This window comes from Tinamus guttatus, unplaced genomic scaffold, assembly GCF_059628265.1.
Source record: "Tinamus guttatus ecotype Peru unplaced genomic scaffold, ASM5962826v1 Tinamus_guttatus_pri_ptg000770l, whole genome shotgun sequence".
In the NCBI taxonomy this organism is placed as follows: domain Eukaryota; kingdom Metazoa; phylum Chordata; class Aves; order Tinamiformes; family Tinamidae; genus Tinamus; species Tinamus guttatus.
In genome coordinates this window covers 397,957-423,798 of record NW_028289304.1, presented here as the reverse complement: position 1 = coordinate 423,798, position 25,842 = coordinate 397,957, and the positions used below count along the sequence as shown (strand labels likewise).

General features: G+C 46.1%; 1 protein-coding gene across 1 annotated transcript in view; it reads left to right on the top strand.

The window, feature by feature from the left end:
* Positions 1-15,150, top strand: part of LOC148591516 (collagen and calcium-binding EGF domain-containing protein 1-like) — an 89,188-nt gene extending 74,038 nt beyond the window's left edge. The window contains exons 7-11 of the mRNA XM_088537437.1: positions 6,496-6,616; positions 8,524-8,663; positions 8,754-8,789; positions 14,152-14,187; positions 14,917-15,150. Of these exons, the coding sequence (XP_088393563.1) occupies positions 6,496-6,616; positions 8,524-8,663; positions 8,754-8,789; positions 14,152-14,187; positions 14,917-15,150 (567 nt within the window). The remainder of the gene's footprint in view (positions 1-6,495; positions 6,617-8,523; positions 8,664-8,753; positions 8,790-14,151; positions 14,188-14,916) is intronic.
* The last annotated feature ends 10,692 nt before the right edge of the window (positions 15,151-25,842 follow it).

Here is a 25,842-nt window from a genome sequence, read left to right as displayed (position 1 = left end):
CACCCCTCCTTCCTCAAAGTATATTCTAGCCTGTAGCTTGGTCAATAGGTCCTTCCCAACAGGGGTGCCGGGCATTCCGGTATATAGATGAAATAGTGAGTAACCTGCTTAGTACCTAGATCCATCCGGCAGTTTGTGGGCCATTGATAAGATTTAACCCCATTCACCCCCTGCACCCAACTGGTTTTCTTTGTTAGCTTCCCCCTATCCTCGTTCAATACCAAGTGTTCCGCTCCTGTATCTACCATATATCCTACTGGTTTCCCTTCCACTTCCAACGTTACCCAAGACTCGGGGAAGGGAGCCAAGTCCCGACACCTTCAGTCACTTTCCCCCTCCCCTGCCAGTAATACCTGGGTTTGGGGTCTGTAGTTAAAAGGCCCTGGCTTCCCACCAGCCCCTCCTCTTCTTCTCTTGGGGCACTCATTCTTCCAGTGGCCCCTCCCCTTACATATGGCACACTGGTCTCTTTCCAGCCTCCTTCTCTCTCCTCCCCCACCTTCCTGCACTTCTCTCCCTGCCTCCTTTTTCCCTTTGCCAGCCTAAAAGATTCTCGCTAATTCTTTCTGGTTACGCCGGTTTTCCCTCGCTTGGAATTCCCTATCTTCCTTTCGCAGTCTCTCCTAATATCGGAGGCTGCCTGATTTACAAATGCCAGTATGACGGCTGCTTTGTTTTCCTCTGCCAAGGGGTCCATTGGAGTATATTGTCTAAATGCCTCTAATATTCGCTCCAGGAATGCCGCTGGACTCTCAGTCAGCTCCTGCCTTACCGCATTAACTTTACCCAAGTTGGTGGGTTTGCGTGCCGCCGCCCGGAGGCCGGCCATCAGAGTCTGGCGGTATACTCGGAGACGCTCCCTACCTTCCGCCTGGTCAAAATCCCACGGGGGTCGCATTAACGGGAATCCTTCCTCTATCAGGTTCTGTTGGGTGGTAGGTCTCCCATCCACCCCCGGAACAAGTTTCCGTTCTTCCGAAAGGATCCGCTCCCATTCCTCTGTTGTGAATAGAATCTTTAACAGCTGCTAAAAGATCAATTAATGCTGAACAAAGAAGGAGGGGTAGCTTGTCTTTCCCCCATTTCAAGCGATATTTGATTGAGGAAAACAGAGACACAAAGCACATAAAGCAACAGCAGTACATAAAGCGACAGACAACAATTCCACACACACAACACCCAAAATTTGTTGCTTTTCCTTTTGCGCGCGTTCTTTTACCTTCCACCACGGGGTTTACCTTTCACCCCCGTTTGCCCTTCCACCACGGGGTTTACCTTTCACCCCCATTTTACCACGGGGTAGTGGGGACGTCTCCCACACTACCTGGCTGGCCACCCTGCGGTGCGTCCACCTAGGCATTCGCCAGCCTCCCCTCGGGCCCGCTTATCCTGCTTACCTTAAGCTGTCCTGGGCGTCTCTTAGTCTTTGCCTGCCGGCAGGGTGGAATCCCGGACGAGCCCCCAAAATGTTAAGTCCAGTTCCCAACCCACGAGCGAGAGAAGAGCAGAGAGGCCCATAATTGCAGGATCCAGCTTTATTACCAGCTAGCTGGGGTCCCCGGCTCACCCTCAAAGGGGGAATCTTGCACAAGGACCCCCCTGGTGCCGCGCGCAGGGTTTATATACCAGCAAGGGGTTGGGCGGTTACACGTTTCCTTTTAAGGTCCGACCGCTCTGGATTCTCTTCGGATTGGTCGTAGGGAGTGTCTCTCCTCGAAATCTTCCCACGCCGCGGTGGCGGCTCCGCCTCCAGCAGCCACTCGGCCCTGCTCGGCAGCCAATGGCAGCGCCCCGGGCTAGGGGCAGCCTCGTGCCAGATCCCGTGTGAAGTCGCGCGAGGCGCCCTCGGCCACCATGAGCCCAGCGGGCCGCCGTCCGCCGCGGGGCACCACGGGTGTAAGAGTTTTGCAGAAACATAATGTTCCGTTCTCACAGGATATGCTGACCTCTCCCAGACCTATCTAAAACATGCTGCACAGCCTGCAGCAACTTTTCCTGCTCCTTTGTCATGGATCCCCCCCATTGTCCTCGACAGCTAGGCTCCCACTTCCCAGTGCCAGAGCTTCCAAGGTTCCCACTTCCCAGTGCCGGAGCTTCCGAGGCTCGCACTCCCCTGTGGTTCAGCGCTTCGTTACCATTTATCAGTTGCCGCCGTGTAGATGTTGTCCTTCATCCGTCCTGTCGAGTTTTCTCCACCGCACAATCTTCCCCGGTCGCCTATCTCGGTCCCTGTTCAGGTGCCATTTGTGGGAGCATTGAAGCAGCAGGGGCTTAAGTTTAGGACCAGAAGCCAGAAGCCATTTTATTGAGCATCACGTGCTCCCTCCAGCCAATTCCTTGATTCTATTGCTATCTGGGTCCAATCCTGCTAACGGCCAGCAGGTAACCAACCAGAGATCGGTGCGTCCAGCCTATGTTTTAGGTTTCTCTATCTGCTAATCCATTATTCCTAACTTTCACCGTTCCCACAGCTTCCCACAGTTTCTCATGGTTTCTCAGTTTCCCACACTTTTGCACTTACTTAGGTAGGATTGAAATAACCTAGGGACCCACTCCAGGAATTGGAAAGCCAAGTGCAGATGTCACGATTAAATGCCTTTTTATGGTGATATCTTCTTCAGAACATTCAGCGTCACTGGAATAGAAATGTTCTGTGGGATGTTTCTAAGCAATTACTGGCTGCAATCATTTCACCTAGGGTGTTCACTTATTTTCGCTATGTCAATGCACATTTTTCTATAGTCACTTGCTACATTTAATAGTATTCATTCAGTGCATTTTTATTAGGAAGAAAGAATCTCACTAAAATGAGATACATTGAAATTTTGGAATACTTTTTATCTCAAAAATCTCAAAATATCATGTTTGCTTTCTGAAATCCTGTGAAGACAAATGTGGAAGGACAGAATACCATGTATGATGGAAGTTCTGTTTTTCAAATTTATCATGCTAGTGGATACCACATGGCTTACAAAAGAAGCCACGCTTTTGAGACTCAGTCTGTCCAGGCACAGTAAGTGAGGCTGAGTAGCTTGCACTGACCTCCAGGGAGGAACCTGGAACCACAGTTTGTGCAAGAATTCATGGAAACTTATGGACTGAATTCACGGAAGTTTAGCAGAAGAGTCTGAGAGGGATTTGCTACAGAAAATGCTGTGACTGGGACTTGGGGTATGTTTCTGGAAGTGGTAGGTGCCCTCAGACAAGTAGGGGTTTGAACTCAAATCCATACTGCCTCTGGAGTGTGCACTAGCTGCTGAATTAAAGGATAGAGGTGATGGCACTAGTACTTTTTAAAGGACCATAGATTCCAGTTCTAGGAGACATTAGTTATAGGATTAGAAAGCAAAAAGTCTCTTTGCAGGAGTTATCCAGTGGGATGAATTGTCCTCATGACATGCTAGAGGAATGTTTGGGCTAAGTTGATCTCAGCCCTTTCAGGAAAAAGTGTGAAAATTTGGAAAACTAGGGGAAGGATAACTGACATGCTTACAGAGCCAACAATTAAAAAAAAAATCAAGTGGTCAGTTCAGCACTTGGAATTGGAGTATTTTTGGAGCCTTCTGCACACATGATTCTTAATTAGAAATCTACACCTGGCATCACTCCTATGAAAGACTGTCCGAATCACCTAGACCACAGATTTCCTAGAAACTGCCCAAAACTCTAGATGCAGCATGCAACACTGAACATGGGCGGGGGGGGGGGGGTCAAGTTTCCATCACTGTCTTCCTTTAAAACTTACACTCACAAATATTTGCACACACATGGAAAAAAGTATTTTCCAAGTACTATTAAGATTTGAAGCTCTGGATGGAGAAAGCCAAGGTCACTCTTGACCAAGATCCTGGTTCAGCGAAAAGGTAAAATAGAAAATAAGCCAATGAATATAGCCAATCTCCAAGAGGATTTGAGTCAACATCAAAAACATGTGGTTTGGCCGCAGTGCATGTGGCAGCCATTTGTTGGCCATGAGATATAAAAAAGTAGTGAGCTAGACCAGAGCCTGGGTATTCCGGCACTTGCAGAGTATATCTCAAGTCCAGCTGACTCAGTGGGGAAGCATGCGTAGATGCTTTCACAGCAGCTATTTGATATTTTTTAGCTCACTAAATTATTTGTTAGAATAGCCTTGCTGGCAGGAACAAGTCAATATCTTATTTAAGCAGCAAAACAGAATACGCTTTTAAATCCTATTCATGCTGAGTCCTTGCCACTAAATGCATCTTTCTACTCCAGCCTGGCCATTTGCAGCATAATCTGAAGCATTATTCATGACAGGGACTATATAGTAAGTGGCATTTATTTATCAGCAGGGATACTAATAAATCCCCAGATCGGGATCCCACTCCAGACAGTCTGAATGCAGCCCAGGGAAACGTGCCGTTGTAGTGCTCTGACTGGAGCTGGCTGGCTGGCCTCCTTGTGCCATCCCCAGGCAATGTGGCTGCAAGAGCTCCCAGTTACTGAATTTTTCTTTTCAGCCTAGGGCATGTTGTTAGCCTCAACATCCCCACTTCTCGATCTGTGGTGCAGTGGCTGGGATGTTGCCTCTGAAAGCTGCAGAATCATCGGTAAATTAAGCAATTGTTTTTCTTTGGGAAACCAAAGATGACAACGTAAAAGACACAACCCAGAGCATTGAGTGTGGGGCTGGACTAGATGATATCTAGAGGTCCCTTCCAACCACAACCATTCTGTGATTCTTTGTGGACAGGCTTATAGGAGTAACCACATGACCTAAGAAACACTTTGGGGGGCTTCTGTGAAGTACTGAACTCATCCTACTCTGATTTCCACAGGGGGTTGCAGTGAATCTACCAAATTCCTGTAAGACTTAAAACGTCATGTACATTGTCTGTAGCTCAGTAATTTCATCTTTGGAACATCAATGCCCCCCAAAGCCTGAGTCACAAATGGATGATAAATTTTTGTATTCCTGTCATCGTGTTTTAAATTCTAGTATGAAAAATCAAACCATGTGTTTCAGAAATGTCACCAAGAACTGCTTCAGCATTTCCAGCATTTTTTCTTACTTTTGCTTCCTTTAAAACTCTCTGTATATGCAGCCCAAAACTGCAAACAGCACTGACTGCCCTAGAAAGTACATAGATTGCTCTATGTATTGCAACTACATACCATTATTATTTTGACTCTGCTTTACAAACATTAGACTGGAGGCAGGGAGGTTGGACTAGATGATCTCCAAAGTTCCTTTCTAACCTCAAATATTGTGTGGGTGTATACCAAATAATTACAGAAAAAAAGCAGGAGTTTCGAGAACAGTCCAGTGCAGGGAATTCCAAATAAGTGACTAAAAGCAGTATCAGACAGCAGTATGCAGCTCTCCCATGAAAACCGTGCATGGAATTATGCAGTGAACGAATTCATTCAGGGCAGCAACAAAGCTGTCCCAGGGATAGATTTGCCATGGTACTGGAGAAATATTTCTTTAACTCTATCTGGCAGGATAAGTTTCCCAACTCTATGTGTGACCATTCACCACTAATTATCTTCTTTTCTGGCTGTAGAGCAGCCTCCTGGCTTGACATCTCCCCTGCACTGACTCTGGGGAGATTAAAGGTTTGCAGCATGTCTCTAAATACATTTATTATTAAATGTATTCAATTTGGGTAATCGGACCTGATGTTTAATGGATTATGGCATTTCAAATCATTCTATGCAGTTTGTTTTCTTGTTTGCTTTTGCCTTGACGTTTTTCTGCAGAGCAGATCCAGACATCTATTTGGTTGAATAGTATGGTCTACAAAACTCTACTTCTCTCTGTAGGTCACTTAAAGTACCCTGTGGAAAGGAGCTGTAGGCTGTCACTCTCCATGACAGTGTTTTCTCATCAGATTTCTGCATAGAGGTCAGTCAGAGAGATGTACAAGTGACAGTAAGGTTCCCAAGCACCCCAGCTGGTGCTGATTACCTACAAGAAGGTCCCATCAGTGCAATCCCACAAAAGAGATGTGTGGTGAGAGACTGAGTTTTCTTTGGGACAATAAAATAAGGCAAGAGTTTAAAGAAATTTTGTACATACTTGAAAACAGAGTCTGCTAGGAGTTATTGCCGTTGCAGGTTTCAACACAGTCACATGCTTTCTGATAGTCTGAAAGCCTGATAGACTTCAGTGAAGGATTATGGGTGATCAGAATACTCTGGATCAAAATGCAAAGATGCAAAAAAGCTGTTCTCCAGTAGTGTGCCCATGAGTATAGCTGCTGAACTTTGATCTTTTGCTAGGATCAGGAAACATTACTGTTTTTTTTTTTTTCTTTTTTTTTTTCCTCACTGCATTACATAGCTTGGTGTAATATGAACCACAGTCCTGACTGGGCTTCTTAAATCTGTGTTGGTATAATCATGGATACCAATAAGGATTTTATATATTCCTACGGTATTTAAATATTTGTCCACATGAAAGCTTAATGAGGAATGTAATTTAGTCAGCTGAATGAGAGGGCTTACAGTGCTTTTTGTTTTCTGCAGGTTGCTTTGCTACCAAACAATGCTGCTGATCTTAGCAAGCAAATCACTGGTGAAAAAGTGCTTGCATCAAATGCATATATCCCTGGCCCTCCAGGGCAGCCTGGCCAACAAGGCCCTCCAGGTAAGATAGAGACTGGAGAGATGTGAGGGTAAATACAAATAGGTTTCAATCTTCCATCGTGACAGAATTTCATGTCTTTTGTACTTTATTATATTTGTATCTGTACTTAATTTATAAAATAAAAATTTTCTGGTCATTATGGTCAGCTTCTGTCAACTGTCGTTTTTTTTCTTAGTCTCCCTGTATTTCTTTGTATGCAAATTGTGTTTGTCCTGTATGTATTATATTTCCTCTTCTCTCTGGGATATCTCAGCTGCTTCAGCTATTAATATTTCTTATTATTATTATTTCCTTTTTTTTTTTTTTTTTTTTACGTTTTATATGTCCTAAGCATTCCTCATTTCATTTCAGGAATTCCTATGACTTTAGCTCACTGCCATTAATAGAGCAGAAAAGGTGCTGCTGGTTTGCAGGGTTTTGTGCCAATCATTTTAATTTTCCTCATCTGCTTTTGCAAGGATTCATTTTTTAAATTTTATATTGTGTTCAGATTCAAAAGAATCTGAAAAGAAAACTCCACTCACACCTTTTGCACTTTGCTTAGCTATAGGTTGAAGCAATCAGAAAAGCACACAATTCCTAAAGCTTTAAGTCAGCCACTCTGCAACCTGAGGCCAGAGATGTTAAAAGACTTGCAACTTTGTTGAATGAAGAAGTGATTTCAGGTTAGCATTGAATCCAAGGAATGTTCTGGGTTTCAGGAATATTCTCAGGGAGGACTAGCTGATATTCCTTGCCAGGTTTGATTTACTATCCACTGAACTGATCCCCATTTATTCCCACTTTTGCAGTATTGCTTTGCTTTTTTGAGCCTCTATCTCATTTTCTTGGAGGATGAGTATCTTCAGTCGACAGTAGATCATAAGGGCAAGGCCAGTGTGGTGCTGCTGGAGTGTGCTCTGAAGCACACAGTGCAGCACCTTGCAATCTGTCTAACGCAGGCCTGTCCTGCATGGCTCCCATCTGGTTCCCCCTGACCTGATCTGTCCAAGGTTCTGTAGAAGTATCCCTTCTGCCTGAAAATCATCTGTGCTGAGCTCTTCCTCCTCCTCGCAATGCCAGGTCTTTAAGAAGAGGAGTCAGAGAGGTTCATCCTTGAACTTGCTTGTACTCCTTTTGAAAATCCTTGCCATAATTATTCTGCCTCCTGAACTGTCTTTACTCTCTGTCTTTCATTTCTTGTGTTCTTTGTTTGTCTTACATATGAAGAAAAAATGTTTTCCCCTCTAATTACAAAGCAGCTCAGGTACTGACACCTTATGGAGTTTTGTTTTGTGCAAATACTGTTTCAGGTCCCTGAATTTCTGTTTTGTTTTTTGTAGAATTTTGCTTGATCTAAACATATACTTTGTTGGCTGAATGCTTCCCAAATGTAGCATTCTCTGATGAACCAATAGAAGCTGAAAATTATATGAAGCAAAACAGAAGAACAGTGCCCTACATTAGCTCCTGCACTGCGCAGAAGCCCAGTCCATGACCAAGCACTGCTTCTGTGCCAGACATGTGCAAATGTCTTTCTTTGACTCAGCTTTTCCAGAAGTTCCCTGAAGCTTTCTCTTTACAAGATGTGAGATGAGTTGCTTTGCTCTGTTCTTCTCTGTGTGAAAATGAGGCATTTCTGCTTTTCATTCCCAGTCTGTATGCCTAACCATGGCAGTGGTAGTTTTGGCTTCTTCATTACACCAAGTTCAATTGCTTTTTGAAGATGTCATGCAGTCCCTGTGGCAGGAAGTAATGTTGTCTCAAATGACTGCTGTGTTGCTTATGTTGTTACAGATTTGTGGTTTGGGGGTGTTAAGGTGACTGGATCATTAGGTGGTTCAGTAAAGCCATCAGTCCCCACAGCTTGCACTGATGAAGTGTCCTGAATGCTTTACCTGGCAGGTAACCTTTGCTGTTGATTGCAGGGGCTCCAGGACCAAAAGGGAGTCAAGGAGTTCCTGGGCCTCCTGGACTTCCTGGACAGCCAGGCCCTCAGGGATCAACAGGACCTATGGGACCATCTCCAGACATATCACATATTAAGCAGGGCAGATGGGGCCCCGTAGTCAGTATTCTCTCTTCCTGTTATGCATTGCATATTTGGGCTGAGCTCCATAACGTCAAATTCTTGTGAACACTTTTCTTTCTCTTGCAGGGCCCTCCAGGAGCCCCAGGGAGAGATGGTAGCAAGGTGAGGAGAGCTACTGTTTTCCACAATGTGGGCACATGTGGATGTGAAGTGCAGGCTCACTAGAGAGACCCACTACATATTTGCCATCATTCCCTTTTACCATCTTTCATTTATTTCGCTATGTCCTGTTGCCCCATCCCTTCATGTCTTCCTTCTGCACTAATATGGGCTGCTTTCAGTTCTCAAGTCTTGCAAATAGTACAGAATATCTGACAAGCAGCCCCCTTTCTTTTGTGCAGAGACCTTTTGGTTTTTCCATTAAGAATTCGATGCCTCAGCCTATTTCATTAGACTTCTGTCTTGCAAATTCCCGTTACCTGCAGCTCATTACTGTCTAGGTGAAAATCAGAAGTGTCCAACTCTTTCCCCTAGAGTCAGTGCCAATTTCCTATGTTCCTCCCAGTATATTTGTTCCTGCTTTACTTTTTCTTTCTGTTTTCATAGAATCATAGAATCATAGAATGCTTAGGGTTGGAAGGGACCTCTAGAGGTCATCTAGTCCAACACCCCTGCACACGCAGGGTCACCAATTCAGTAAGGTAAGAGTCATATATGCTTGATATGCTAATCCATTTAACACACACACAGCAAATAACAATAAACCAGTGTCTTTCTCAGTCTTCCATAGCAAACAACCCTGTAGTCTTAGGCACGTAAACTTTAAAGATAATTTTATTCTCTGCCCAATTACAGTTACTAGGGTCACTTTTCTGACAATATTTAACATGGAACTTTCTAAAGGTTTAACAAACCTTTTAGCAAACTCCTCAAATGAGGGTCTCCAGGAGAAACCATCTCGTCGGATCCAGATGCTCTCCAGCAATCCATTGTACCAGAGCTGAAGTGGCAGCAGAAGATCAGAGAAACGGACAGTCACAAGTCAGAATAGGTCATCAGGATATCATAGAATCATAGAATGCTTAGGGTTGGAAGGGACCTCTAGAGGTCATCTAGTCCAACACCCCTGCACACACAGGGTCACCTAGAGCACGTGGCACAGGACTGCGTCCAAGCGGGTTTTGAAGATCTCCAGAGAAGGAGACTCCACAACCTCTCTGGGCAGCCTGTTCCAGTGCTCTGTCACCCTCACTGTTAAGAAATTTTTCCTTAAGTTCCTGTGGAACTTTTGGTGCTTCAGTTTCCAGGCATTACCTCTAGTGCTATCAGTGGCTACCACTGAAAAGAGACCAGCACCATCCTCTGCACTCCCTCCCTTGAGGTACTTATAGACACTGATTAGATCCCCTCTCAGCCTTCTCTTCTCCAGGCTGAACAGGCCCAGCTCCCTCAGCCTCTCCTCATAGGGCAGATGTTCCAGGCCCCTGATCATCCTTGTGGCCCTGCGCTGGACTCTCTCCAGCAGCTCCACATCCCTCTTGTACTGTGGAGCCCAGAACTGGACACAGTACTCCAGATGTGGCCTCACCAGGGCTGAGTAGAGGGGCAGGATCACCTCCCTCGACCTGCTGGAGACGCTCTTCTTAATGCACCCCAGGATCCCATTGGCCTTCTTGGCCACGAGGGCACACTACTGCCTCATGGTCAACTTGTCCCTCTCTGCAGAGCTGCTCTCCAGAAGGTCGGTCCCCAGCCTGTACTGGTGTCTGGGGTTATTCCTCCCCAGGTGCAGGACCTTGCACTTGCCCTTGTTGAATTGCATGGGGTTTTTCACCACCCAGTTGTCCAGTCTGTTCAGGTCCCTCTGGATGGCAGCGCAGCCCTCTGGGGTATTGGCTATTCCTCCCAGTTTTGTGTCATCAGCAAACTTGCTGAGGGAGCACTCTGTGCCTTCATCCAGGTCATTGATGAATAAATTGAACAGGACTGGACCAAGGACTGACCCCTGGGGGACACCGCTAACTACAAGCCTCCAACTAGACTCTGCACCGCTGATCACCACTCTCTGGGCCCTGCCATCCAGCCAGTTCCTAATCCACCTCACTGTGCACTCATCTATCCCACACTTCCGGAGCTTGCCCAGGAGGATGTTGTGAGGGACGGTGTCAAAAGCCTTGGTGAAGTCAAGATAGATGGCATCCACTGCTCTCCCCTCATCTATCCAGCTGGTCATTCCATCATAGAAGGCTATCAGGTTAGTCAAGCATGATTTCCCCTTGGTGAATCCATGCTGACTACTCTTGAGCACCTCCTTGTCCTCCGTGTGCCTGGAGACGATGGCTAATATGAGCCATTCCATCACTTTTCCAGGGACGGAGGTGAGGCTCACTGGCCTGTAGTTGCCTGGGTCCTCCTTCTTGCCTTTTTTGAAGACTGGCATGACATTGGCCTTCTTCCAGTCTTCCGGTGCCTCCCCCATTCTCCAGGATCTTTCAAAGATGATGGAGAATGGCTTAGCTATGGCATCCGCCAGTTCCCGCAGAACTCTGGGGTGCATCCCATCAGGGCCCATGGATTTGTGGGTATCGAGGTTCCTTAGGTGCTCTCTGACCCAATCTTCCTCTACCCAGGGCGAGTCTTCCTCTCTCCAGGCTTCTTCTCTTGTCCCTAGGGCCTGGGGCTCTAAAGGGCTGCCCTTGGTAAACACCGAAGCAAAGAAGGCATTCAGCAACTCTGCTTTTTCTGTGTTATTTGTAACCAGGGTGCCCATTCCGTTCACCAGAGGACCCACATTTTCCCTGATCTTGCTTTTGCTGTTAATATATTTGAAGAAGTTTTTCTTGTTATTTTTAACATCCCTTGCCAGATTGCGTTCCAACCGTTCCTTTGCTTTCCTTGTCGCATCTCTGCATTCCCTGACTACATTCCTGTATTTCTCCCAGGGGGCCCGTCAGCTCCTCCACAACCTGTGTCAAAAAGTTATCGTCAACGCACTGCAGGAACCTCCAGGACTGTTTGCGCCTGGCTGTGCTATCCTTCCAGTTGATGTCAGGGTAGTTGAAGTCCCTCACGAGAACCAGGGCCTGTGACCATGAGGCAATATCCAGCTGACTATAGAAGGCCTCATCAACCTCCTCATCCTGGTCAGGTGGCCTGTAGCAGGCACCCACCACAGTGTCTCCCAAATTAGCCTGCTCTTTAACCCTTACCCACAGGCTCTCAACTCGCTTATCATCCACCCCCAGGTTGAGCTCCATGCATTCCAGTTGCTCTCTCACATAAAGAGAAACTCCACCACCTCGCCTTCCCAGCCTGTCCTTCCTAAAGAGCACATAGCCTTCCACAGCAACATTCCAGGCATGTGAGCTATCCCACCATGTCTCTGTGATTCCAATGAGATCATGACGCTGGGACTGCACACAGATCTCCAGTTTGTCCTGCTTATTCCCCATGCTTCGCGCATTGGCGTACAGGCCTTTCAGGGAAGTGATCGAGCCTGCAAGTTCCTCAGGAGGGGTGAAAGAGGACCCTCTATAATCATATCCTATCCTCACTTCCCCACTACCATACTCCTGCTGGACACCATCTGACCTTGGCTGTGTGATACTGATTGCTGTGTCTGTGTGACACTCCCCTTCCCCCTTCTCGTATAGTTTTAAGCCCTCCTAACCAGGTTGGCCAGCCTTTTGGCAAAGAGATGTGTGCCCCTCTTCCTGAGATGGTTCCCATCACTCCCCACTAGCTGGTGGTCATAAAAGAGAGTCCCATGGTCATAGCAGCCAAAACCCTGTTGCCAAGCCCAGCGGCACAGCCAGTTGTTAATCTGCCATATCCGCCTTCTCCTCCTTGAATCCATTCCCCTCGTTGGTAGGATAGAGGAGAACACAACCTGGGCTCCCATACCTTTGACGGCCATCCCTAGGGCTCTGAAATCTCGCTTGATATCCCTCAGTTCCCCCATGGCATCATTTGTGCCCACATGAAACAGGACCAGGGAGTAATAGTCAGACTCCTGGACAAGCCTTGGGAGCCTTTCTGTAACATCCTTTATTTGGGCCCCTCGCAGATTGCGTTCCAACCGTGCCTTTGCTTTCCTTGTCGCATCTCTGCATTCCCTGACTACATTCCTGTATTTCTCCCAGGGGGTCTGTCTTTTTTTCCACGTTCTGTATACCGTCGCCTTCTGCTTGAGTGTTGCCACAAGCTCCTTGCTCATCCACGCAGGTCTTCTGCTCCGTCTGCCTGACTTCTTAACACAAAGGGATGCACTGTTGATGGGCGTGGAGGAAGTGCCGCTTGAAAACTAACCAGCTTGGCCCCCCTACCTTCTAGAGCTCTAGCCCATGGGATTCTTCTGAGGTGGTCTCTGAAGAGGCCAAAGTTGGCCCTCCTGAAGTCCATGGGTGCAAGGCTACTTACAGCCCTGCCACCTCCTCATTGCATCCTGAACTCCACCAACTCATGGTCACTGCAGCCGAAGCTACCCCCCACCTTCACATCTCCAACAAGTCCCTCTCTATCTGTTAGTACGAGGTCCAGTAGCCCACGTCTCCTCGTTGGCTCCTCCACAACCTGCGTCAAAAAGTTATCGTCAACGCACTGCAGGAACCTCCAGGACTGTTTGTGCCTGGCTGTGTTGTCCTTCCAGTTGATGTCGGGGTAGTTGAAGTCCCCCATGAGAACCAGGGCCTGTGACCGTGAGGCAACATCCAGCTGACTATAGAAGGCCTCATAAATGGTTTTCACCCATTATCCTCACAATGGCCCACCAGAGTAGGTCTGCAAAATCTCAACATTGCCTGTTTACTTAGCATTTTTCCAGCAGGTGTAATGCATCATGTAATTGTAGCAGAGTTATTTTTAATAGTAGCTTTATTGTTTCCGACTTCTGCAAACAGTAGTGCTGTTGTTGGGCCAGGTCTTTAAATCCTGTTAGCAAAGAAAATGCATTTTGCCCATGAAGATAATCTTTATTTCCCCATGACTGTAAAGCACAGAGAGCAAAAGTTCCAGTACTCTGGATTTTGTCTCTGTTTCATTCAAAGAGACATCTGTTATCTATTTTGATCAGATGAAATAGTCAAGTCTTACATGAAGTTAAAAACAGTCAGAGCTTGGCCAAGCATACGCTTTGCAGTGCCCATAAACCTGGATACTGCAATTCGCTAGGACAGGGGTTTTGGATATGAAGGCTACATAAAAATGCCTCAGAACTGCAGCTGGGAAAAAAAAAAAAAAAAAAAAAAGGAGTCAAGACATCCACTTACAAAGAGTTTGGCCATGCAAATCCTGGCGCTCATTCCCTTAAAATGCACTTCAGGACAGTGGTTCTCAATGTGAGAGAGGTCTGTAAACCTCTGAGAGATTAGGGACTACTTTCAAGATCTTCTTTTTCTTAGCAAGCAGAGTTAGTGTAAGCTGAGGCCTCTTGGCCTGGGGACAGTAAGAGTGTCTGCTAAGGCAAACTGTGCTTTTTCTGTTTCCTTTAGCCACAGCAAACTAACTGAGGTGGTATTGATTACAGGGGGAGCGAGGAGCACCAGGACCAAAAGGGATACCTGTAAGTATCCTGTTTTCATCAAATCCATTTGCCTACATATCTCCTCCCTTGCAGGGTGTCACGCTGAAGGGAATAAGTGTGTCTCTGCCCTGCAACAGCGGTGGGACACAGTCAGAAGGCAGTGGCATGAGATCCTATGCAGAGTGCAAGTTCGTACTGTCCACCCAACATTATCACTCTTAGCCTGAAACCTGGAACCTTTCAAAAACCTACCCTTAGTCTCTCTCTGGGGTCTTGGCAAGATATTGACTTTGAGCAAGTTAGCTGGAGAAGGGTGGAAATTTACAGTCTATTTTCAAGTGAAATTGTTTAGATTTTTCCTTCTTACAGTCTTTTCTAATTGATAGAATGGATTTTTAGCAAGGTGGGCAACAGGGTGATCCCAGTATTGAACACTATATTTCACTATGAAGTCAGCTAAAAAGAAACAATTTACAAGATTTATCTCCTTTGTTCCTGGGAGCTATTAAAATGCTGCTAGGGAAAAGATACAGTGAAGGAAATGTTTAGTAACAAAAGAGCTAAGTATTTTATCTCTGTCTGACAAAAACATTTGCCTTCTGAAGATTGTTTCCTGAGCAGATTGACTCAAGGAGAGGTCTTTTATTTCAGGCAACCAATATGAAGCAATGTTTTACTGAATTACCCCTGCAAGGGTAATTATATCAACATTTTTGATAACTATGAGTTAAGTACAACATTACTAATGACCCTGCTTTGTGACTGCAGGGCCCACCAGGCTCATTTGACTTCCTGTTGCTAATGATGGCAGACATCAGAAACGACATTGCCGAGCTGCAAGAGAGGGTGTTTGGACGCAGGACTCGCTCATCAACAGAGGAGTTTCCATTACCTCAGAAATTTACAAACTATCACAACACAGTAGATCTTGGATCTGGAGAAGACTACAAACCACGGGCAGCACCCAGAGACTCCAGGCTACAGAAGGCAGCCCATCCTTAGCTTGGCCTACTGAAAAAGAGCCCCTTAGACTTGTTCCATATAAAAATGCACTGACAATGTTTTATATATATATATATATATATATATATATATATATAATTTCCCAGTTTTCTCTTTGCTTTTCCCCAACCGTGCTGCCCATACTGTAGCTTTCTCAGTTCACAGTGGCCTCCTTGCAGTAATTCCATATCATCAAGCCTGCACTCTGCATTGTATCTAGGCTATCAGGAAAAACCTTTCTGGCATATAGAGCTAGCATGTTAAGGCATGCTCTAGCTAATGGTGCAGACAACAGCATCTCATCTGATCTGGACATTTGATCAGTGTCCAAATGATCCAGTACCTAGACTCTTGCCAGAGATGAAGGGATAGCTGAACATCGTCCTTGAAAGACATCAGTAGTTGAAAACATAGGTCCAGAGTTACTTTATACATGTAGAAAAAATTATATCACTGACCTCAAGTTCTCACCTAGTGTCCCCAAGCTTAGGAAATTGTGAAGGGTAGATCCCTGTTTTACAGCAGCAGAGACCAGCAGCAACTGAATTGTGCCCTTCTAATATGCCTTATCATGGCGGGGCGGGGGGGGGAGAGGAAATGGTCAAAGAAGTGATATAAGGGCACTGCTTTTTGACTTGGAAATGATTTGGTTTTGTATTGCTACAGTGTATTATGCAAAGAGAGTCAAGATGTGTCTGACCTAAACTACCCCTACTTCTCCCTTACCCTTCTCCTGCTGCTCAGTGTAGGAGCGAGTCCCTTCCTCAACAGATTCCTACTGGATACGTCATAACAGGGATGAGCAAGAGAATGGGAAATTTATGAAGCAGGAAAAACAGCCCAATTGAATCAAGTAGTTTGAGTGAAACAGAGATCAAAGAGAGGCTTCAAGTTTGCATGAGGCAAAGAGCTGCCATCGTTTTTGTTCCTCTGCCGTGTGAGAGCCATCTAACTGGCATTTACAGAGTTAGAACACAGAGTTTCAGTGTATTTGGTTGATATTCAAGGAGCATGAGTAGGTGCAGGTCTGCACATGGCAAAACACTACAACTGGCACTTGGAAAGCTAAGGTGAGGGGATGCTATATTTATAAAGAGGGATGAAAGGAAATGCCTTTTTTTTTACACTGGAAAACTGGATGCATGAGTTAGACCATACCTTGTGGATGATGTGTGTTACTGTTACTTTGGGTTTACCACAGCTGCTGAGAACTTTGCCACACTCAGAAGATAAAGATGTGAGGAGTACATTAAGCACAAAATGTTTAAATATCATGTTGTATCTGTGTAGCTGCTACTTCTACAGTATGTTTAGTGCTGGGACTTGCTCATGTTACAACACAAGAAAAAAATTCTCATTTTGCCATGCTTTTCAGGACTTTCCTGTTCTAAAAAGATACATACAGGGAAAAAAAATATAATCGGGCTCTTTCCAGATCCTTTATACAGGTTTGGATTTCCTTCCATGTTCTCCGGGCCAGAACACAGTTGTTATAATCCCTGTACCACTAGTATAGGTGAAGTTGTATACACAATTGGCTATTCTAGACCCTTAGTATCTTTGTATAGTATCTTAAGAGTTCATTCCTATAACTGTTTCACAGCTCCACACTGTCAGTATGCCACAAACAAGGGCATTAGCTTTAAGAATATTAATGACTTTTTTCCTCTTCTTTTCACATTATATATATATATCAATGCTAAAAAAAAAAGTAATGTATAAATCAGTGGTAGGTGGCAGCTTATGAAAAATGGGTGTTCTCACCCTGTGGCCTTGGATTTCTTTTCTGCGAGGAGCATTTTCAGCAGCTGCAGATCCAAGTAAATCCAATTGCAGATCCAGGCAATGGATCAGTGAGATTTAGGTAGAAACTAGAAACTATAAAAGGGATGGTCTCATGGGAGCAGACTGAAAGAAGCTGTAGGACAATAGGTCTTATTTTCTTAATTCCAAGTATGCAATTGGGTATAAATGACACAGGTCATCAATATGCAATTTTAAGTACATTTGTCAAATGTCAAATTATGTATATGCTTGCTCTCCTGCATGTTACCCTCCCCGACACCTGGTGGATCAGGTTGATTTCTACTATAGAATTAATAACTAACTGCAGTTTCTGGGACCATATCTAGTAAGTAGCGAGTAAATTTTATCCCCACTATCCCCTACCCACAAGGAACAACTGTCCTTTAAAAAAAAAATCACTTGCTTTAGTTCTAAGCTGTTTTTCCAAATATAAACACTAAATTAGAAGCTTCTACAGTTTGATCACCAAACTTGGGAGAGTGAGGGGGTGAGAAAAGAGAATGCCCTGCTGTGCAGAAATATGCACAGAAATGAAATTCTGACACTGAACCAGAAGCGTAGAAAAAATATATATATATGCCTCATAGTGAGAAAAAAAAAGAAAAAAAAGAAAAAAAAAAGTCAAAAGTCCTACAGACTCACAAACATCAACCAGGGCACATATGTAAGTGCCTTCTAAATGTGGACCTCAGTATCCTCCCTTTCTAGAATCTGCATCATGATTTTTACAGCCTGGAGCGGGATTTCCAAAAGCTATGCTTTCTCCATAAGATGATGACATGGAAGAGGAGGATGGAAACCTGCTTGGTTTTGTCCCTGTGCTTTGCCTCCCTCTGTCCATAGACTCCCAGCAGCTGGGGGTTGAGTCTCAGTAGTGGGGATGCTACAGCAAGGACAAGGCCACTGCAGGGGACACAGGAATTCCTCCAGCAGGGAGAGCCCCTTCGAGCACAGGTGGTTGGGAAGGTTTAGCCTTCTGCCCATGTCAAGATCTTTGTATAGACCTTTCTCATTTTATTTCTGATTAACCATATGATAACTGTCATAATGCAAAGATTGTATCAGAAACTGTTTTATTAAGGTATCATCTTCTACAGAAACACACACACTCGGAAAGACAGGTAAAATCTTCTTCACACCAAAAGTTTTACAAATCCAGACCAGATGAAATGTTTCCAGTTTTAAGCATGGTTACTAGGGAGAGGGGGAAGCCATTAGCTTGTAAATTATTTATTACTCTATGGCTCCAAAAAGACATTACAACTCCAAATGAGATTGTAGAAACATCTACACTCACATCTAGTTTTGTTACTAGGCTCATGCACATGACGACTTGGTTTCATATAGTTAAATACTATGTATAATTTTATTAGAGATTATTTTGATGTTAAGACATCAAGTTATAAGCAGAAGGATAATAAAGAGTTTATTATTTTATTAATATTGGAATGGAATATTTAATGGAAACATTTTCAAAAGTGTATAGTGCTGGGAAAATGGTGATTGTTAATGGGTTTAAAAAATCAAAACCCAGGAAAATTTCTTTCAACACTGTGTCAACTACATACAGGATTAGTCTTTCTTGCAGAACTGAAAATCTGACACAAAAGAATTCCTATACAGTCAAACTAAAACAGGAAAAGGAAAGGAAAATTGATTATAAAGAGCACATAGCCTTCCTTCCATTTAGGAAAGACAGGCTGGGAAGGCGAGGTGGTAGAGTTGCTCTTTGTGTGAGAGAGCAACTGGAATGCATGGAGTTCAACCTGGGGGTGGATGATGATCGAGTTGAGAGCCTGTGGGTAAGGGTTAAAGGGCAGGCTAATGTGGGAGACACTGTGGTAGGCATTTGCTACAGGCCACCTGACCAGGATGAGGAGGTTGATGAGGCCTTCTATAGTCAGCTGGATGTTGCCTCATGGTCACAGGCTCTGGTTCTCATGGGGGACTTCAACTACCCTGACATCAACTGGAAAGACAACACAGCCAGGCGCAAACAGACCTGTAGGCTTCTGCAGAGCGTCGATGATAACTTTTTAACACAGATTGTGGAGGAGCCGACGAGGAGAGGTGGGCTACTGGACCTCGTACTAACAAATAGAGAGGTACTTGTTGGAGATGTGAAGGTGGGGGGTAGCCTCAGCTGCGGTGACCATGAGATGGTGGAGTTCAGGATCCAATGAGAAGGCAGGGCTGTAAGTAGCCTTGCAACCATGGACTTCAGGAGGGCCAACTTTGGCCTCTTCAGAGACTGCCTCAGAAGAATCCCATGGGCTAGGGCTCTGGAAGGAAGGGAGGCCCAAGAGAGCTGCTCAGTATTCAAGCAGCACTTCCTCCACGCTCAGGAGCGGTGCATCCCTTTGAGTAAGAAGTCAGGCAGAGGGGGCAGGAGACCTGCGTGGATGAGCAAGGAGCTGCTGGCAAAAGTCAAACAGAAAAAGGCACTATACAGAATGTGGAAAAAAGGACAGGCTACTTGGGAGGAATATAGGAATGTTGCCAGGGAATGCAGGGATATGACAAGGAAAGCCAAGGCACAATTGGAATTAAATCTGCCAAGAGATGTTAAAAATAATAAGAGCAGCTTTTTCAAATATATCATTGGTAAAAGGAAGATTAGGCAAAACATGGGTCCGCTGGTGAACAGCATGGGTGCCCTGGTTACGAAAGACACTGAAAAAGCAGAGTTAGCGAATGCCTTTGCTTCAGTGTTTACCAAGGGCAGCCCTCAGGAATCCCAGACCCTAGAAACCAGAGAAGGTGCCCAGAGAGAGGAAGACTTGCCCTGGGTAGAGGAAGATTGGCTCAGAGAGCACCTAGGGAAACTTGACATCCATAAATCCATGGGCCCTGATGGGATGCACCCCAGAGTGCTGAGGGAGCTGGCGGATGTCATTGCTAAGCCACTCTCCATCATCTTCGAAAGGTCCTGGAGAACGGGGGAGGTGCCAGAAGACTGGAAGAAAGCCAATGTCATGCCAGTCTTCAAAAATGGCAAGAAGGAGGACCCAGACAACCACAGGCCAGTCAGCCTCACCTCCACCCCTGGAAAAGTCATGGAGCAGCTCATCCTGGCTGTTGTCTCCAAACATGTGGAGGACAAGAAGGTGCTCAGACGTAGTCAGCATGGGTTCACCAAGGGGAAATCATGCTTGACTAACCTGATAGCCTTCTATGATAGAATGACTAGCTGGGTAGATGAGGGGAGAGCGGTGGATATCATATATCTGGATTTCAGCAAGGCTTTTGACACTGTCCCTCACAGGGTCCTCCTGGGCAAGCTCCGGCAGTGTGGGTTGGCTGAGTGGACACGGAGGTGGATTAACAACTGGCTGGATGGCACAGTCCTGAGGGTGGTGATCAGCAGTGCAGCATCTAGTTGGAGGCCTGTAGCTAGCGGTGTCCCCCAGAGCTACAAGGATGATCAGGGGCCTGGAACATCTGCCCTATGAGGAAAGACTGAGAGAGCTGGGCCTGTTCAGCCTGGAGAAGAGAAGGCTGAGAGGAGACCTGATCAGCGTATATAAGTACCTCAAGGGAGGGAGTGAAGAGAATGGTGCTGGCCTCTTTTCAGTGGTGGCCACCGACAGAACTAGAGGTAATGGCCACAAACTGAAACACCAAAAGTTCCACAGGAACTTAAGGAAAAATTTCTTAACCGTGAGGGTGACAGAGCACTGGAACAGGTTGCCAAGAGAGGTTGTGGAATCTCCTTCTCTGGAGATCTTCAAAACCCGCTTGGACGCAGTCCTGTGCCACGTGCTCTAGGTGACCCTGCGTGTGCAGGGGGGGGTTGGACTAGATGATCTGGTTGGTATTCAAGCAGCACTTCCTTCACGCTCAGGAGCAGTGCATCCCTCCACCCTCAGAGCAGTGCACTTCCCAGTGCCGGAGCTTCCAAGGCTCGCACTCCCCTGTGGTTCAGAGCTTCGTTACCGTTTATCAGTTGCTGCCGCGTAGATGTTGTCCTTCATGCGTCCTGTCGAGTTTTCTCCACCGCACTATCTATCTTCCCCGTTCACCTATCTCGGTCCCTGTTCAGGTGCCATTTGTGGGAGCATTGAAGGAGCAGGGGCTTAAGGTTTAGGGCCAGAAGCCATTTTATTGAGCATCAGAGCAAACATATATTCTCCGAGTATGTGAGCATACACTCTCCACGCGCTCCCTCCCCCTGCCTCCAGCCAATTCCTTGACTCTAGTGCTAGCTGGGTCCAATCCTGCTAATGGCCAGCAGGTAACCAACCAGAGATCGGTGCGTCCAGCCTGTGTTTTAGGTTTCTCTATCTGCTAATCTCTTATTCCTAACTTTCACCATTCCCACAGCTTCCCAGTTTCTCATGGTTTCTCACTTTCCCACAAAGGATGTTTGAATGGCAGGCCCATTTGGCAGCAGTGCCCCCTAAATAAGGGGGCACTGGCAGTTAGCAGGTATGTAACACCATTAACTAATTTCTACGCAGGGGAAACTGTAGCTAGAAACTTTGGCATCTACCTTCTAACCTCACTATCTTGCTGTTATCTGATCATTGGTATAATCAGCATTTCACTGCTTGTCACACTGCTTGGAAAAAAAACATGTTTGACTCAGCCAAGAGTAACATGAGAGGCATACACAGTAGCATAATTTTAGGCATTTAAATAAAGGTTAAAAAAAGAAAAAAAAAAGGCAAAAAAAAAAAAAAAAAAGCTTGGGAATTCACAATCCCTTAAATGCCTCCACAGGAAGACTGGGTATTGTGGATGTCTCTCCCAACCTAGGGGATGTTAGAGTGGTGATCAGCGGTGCAGAATCTAGTTGGAGGCCTGTGGCTAGCGGGGTCCCCCAGGGGTCAGTCCTTGGTCCAGTCCTGTTCAATTTATTCATCAATGACCTGGATGAAGGCACGGAGTGCTCCCTCAGCAAGTTTGCTGATGACACGAAACTGGGAGGAGTAGCCGATACCCCAGAGGGCTGCGCTGCCATCCAGAGGGACCTGGACAGACTGGACAACTGGGCAGTGAAAAACCTCATGCAATTCAACAAGGCCAAGTGCAAGGTTCTGCACCTGGGGAGGAATAACCCCAGACACCAGTACAGGCTGGGGACCGACCTTCTGGAGAGCAGCTCTGCAGAGAAAGACCTGGGCATCATGGTGGACGACAAGTTGACCATGAGGCAGCAGTGTGCCCTCGTGGCCAAGAAGGCCAATGGGATCCTGGGCTGCATTAAGAAGAGCGTCTCCAGCAGGTCGAGGGAGGTGATCCTGCCCCTCTACTCAGCCCTGGTGAGGCCGCATCTGGAGTATTGTGTCCAGTTCTGGGCTCCACAGTATAAGAGGGATGTGGAGCTGCTGGAGAGAGTCCAGCGCAGGGCCACAAGGATGATCAGGGGCCTGGAACATCTGCCCTATGAGGAGAGGCTGAGGGAGCTGGGCCTGTTCAGCCTGGAGAAGAGAAGGCTGAGAGGGGATCTAATCAGTGTATATAAATACCTCAAGGGAGGGAGTGCAGAGGACGGTGATGGTCTCTTTTCAGTGGTGGCCACTGACAGAACTAGAGGAAATGGCCGGAAACTGAAACACCAAAAATTCCATAGGAACTTAAGGAAAAATTTCTTAACAGTGAGGGTGACAGAGCACTGGAACAGGCTGCCCAGAGAGGTTGTGGAGTCTCCTTCTCTGGAGATCTTCAAAACCCGCTTGGATGCAGTCCTGTTCCACGTGCTCTAGGTGTCCCTGCATATGCAGGGGGGTTGGACTAGATGACCTCTAGAGGTCCCTTCCAACCCTAAGCATTCTATGATTCTATGATTCTATGTTAATTCCACCTTTGCTACAATTTCCTTACTTAGGCAGAGGCATCCACAAAACCCCGCCTCCTCCCATACCTGGAGGCTTTGCGAATCTTGCCATTGGATACTCATGAAAGCCTCTCTTTATAGGCTTTTTAATAAATTTATATTGAATTCTGCCTTCCTCTGCTGTAAGAACAGCAACTGAGAAATGTGAGAACACCCATAATGAGTCAGCCCAAAAGTCCACCTTCATCCCCTTCAAGTACTTTCCCAGCTTCCCTTCCCTGCACAGGGTCTGTATTTAAGAACCCACAGCAGATTTCTTTTCCATGAGCTTGCACTGCCTTTCCTTGGGCCCACATAAAGTTTCAGCATTCATATCGTGTGGCAAGGAGCTCCAAGCTCCCTTTAATGGTTTGAAGCTCACAACCTAGGAGTGACAAGTCCTGCATGTCCTCAGTTTCTTTATGGAAGCAAATCCATGGGACTCCAACCTCTCTTCCTAAGGACACAGCAGCTTCTGCCTGTTTGTCCCAGCCCCAGCTGTGACCAGTGTGTTCATCCCAACATACTCGCCTCCTGCTGATCATCCCCATACCACCAGCTGGGAAAGGCTCCATTGTCCTGTATAACTTTCTGGGCCTGTGTCTGTCTGAACCAACGGAGAGTTGGTCCTCTCTTGAGTTTCCTCATTTTTGCCTCTTTTCCAGTCTGTTCCTCTGTCCCCAGAATGGGGCGAGGCCCAGGAGGGTGCAGGAAATTATCAAAAGGAGTGGACTGAAAATGGGGACACAGGAAAGTGGGTATGAAAGCAAGGTCAGAGGCAAGGCCCCTAGAAGAGATCACTTTGGTAGATCCCATTCCTGAGGCCCTGCAGTTAGGACAAGATCACCAGTCATCAGACTCTGCTTTCGGTTCCTCAAAGGCACTGAAAATTTTTTTTTCACTAACCACACTAGGAAAGGGCGCTCTCATCTCTGATAAATACAGTGTTCTCCTGTGACCGCATGCAAGATAATATGCATAAGCAGAAGGTGCAGGAAAATAGCACACATGGCTAAGTGACCCCAGACAGAGCTTGTATTGCTACCTCTGTGAGTTTGCTGCATGGTTGTGGAACTGGGGGCTGTGGTGGCATATCAGCTGCAGGACAAGGAGAAGGCTGAGAGCATCTCTTTCATGGTAGAGGAACTGGCAGGGAGACTCTTTCTGGAACAAGAGGAACAGTTAGATGAAATCTGGGATCCAAGATCAATGGGATCTGTCCTTCATATGCCCAGCGTAGGAACAGACATGCAGACAGAACAGGATATGTTCTGTCTTTCCAGCACACACTATAGCAACAGTAGGAAGAGGGACCACCAAGAAAATAAGTGGAGCTCAGTCCTTTCCTATCTCTCCTCAGCCAGGCTCCTGAGGCTGGGAAGGGACAAAAGAGGCAAAGAACATGGCCTCAAGTCCACTGTCAACTCCCACTCCACATGCTACAAGAAGAAATGACAAAAAAAAAAAATCACAAAGCAGGGATACAAAATGCTTCCCACTGAGCAGATGGGAAAGGCCCAGCCTGGCATTCCTCCCAACACAGTCAGGTAAATGACCTTCATTTTCTCTTTCCTCACATAGAAAACCTCACTGTCAAATGGGCCACATAAGTAGAACTTTCAGCTCCACAAGGACCAAGGACATGCCACCATGGTCAGCAATTTAAAGTACTTTGAAGAGATCATCACAAAAGTGGCCCCATACTAGCATAGTGGGAGTGGAAGCAACTCACTTTGGGCTTCTGTTTCCATCTCCAGCTGTCAGATTCTCTTTCTCTGCCTCCTCCTGTAGCCATAGTGCCTGAGCTTTCAGTTCAGCCACAAGCTTCAGGTACCTCTTCCTGCAGCTGAATCCCCTGAAAGCTGTTCAGAGAAAAGCTGCGATTAGAGAAAAAAATGCTAATGATATCTTGTCGCTCCCAAGTGGAAGCGATATTCCTTTGCCCTGTGCAAAGCCTTCAATGCTTGAAGTCTACTTGAACTGCTACTAACATGCACTCAAAACCATGTCAGAACTGTTTTCTACTCCCTGACCTGTCTGATCAGAGATTTTGAGGATCAAATCACAGATCTGATCCCACCTCTAATGCTAAGGCACAAGTTACCTAAAGAACAAAGTATCACACAAGGGTCACTGTTAACCATTCCTCTCCTTTGGGCCACTACTGAGTAAAAACAGAGCTCAACTGTGCAGGAGTCAGGATTTCCTTGATGACCTTACACATAAGCAGCCCTCACACATTCACCAACAGCATTAGAGACATTACATTATCCTGCATCAGGTGAAAGCAGCATCCTCTGTTTCTTCTTAAGGACACTACCCACTCATGTTGCCCACAGACGAGAGCAAGGAACAGCATGTGACAGTCTGATGTTTGCTGCACTGTGTGGCGTGCAATTGAAAGTTTCTCAGATGTTTCAGCTTTGGGCACAGGACTGAAGAGAAGCACAGCAGAAAAATCAGGCTGGGTGGAAGCTGCCTCCTCCTGGTTATCTTAGTCCTCATAGGGCCTGTGCAGAGGAAAGTACCAGGCTGCCCACAGCACCCGGCTCTGTAGAAACAGACTGCCAAGGCATAGACTACCTCCCTCCCAAAAAAAAAACAAAAAAACAAAAAAAAACACACCATTCTGCCTGTCTCTGAAAGTAGGATTGAGATCTGCTTCACTTTCAGTGACAGTCTCTTCAGCTTAACACCACTCACAAGGCAGCCCTCACTCTCTGGTATGAGATCAGAGTTGAGGGTCTGTTCCGCCCCAGTGCTCACCTTTCTGTATGGCAACTGCTGCTCTTTACAGTTACTTTGCCAGCTGTTCCCTTTGCCAATATTTAAAGAAGAGTCGTGATATTCTGTGGGTTGAAGAGAGAAAGAAACACTGAGAAACAATGTTTGTCTGAACTTGCATCCTATCATGCATGAACAGATCCTTCATACAGCCATAGCTTCTTCCTCAAAGGGAGCCAGATAACAGTCTACATGGATGAAGTCTTTGCAGTTCAGACCCCCCCAATCCCTACAGCAGCAATCCACACCTACCCACACATCCAGTCTGTCATGTCTCTACTTTG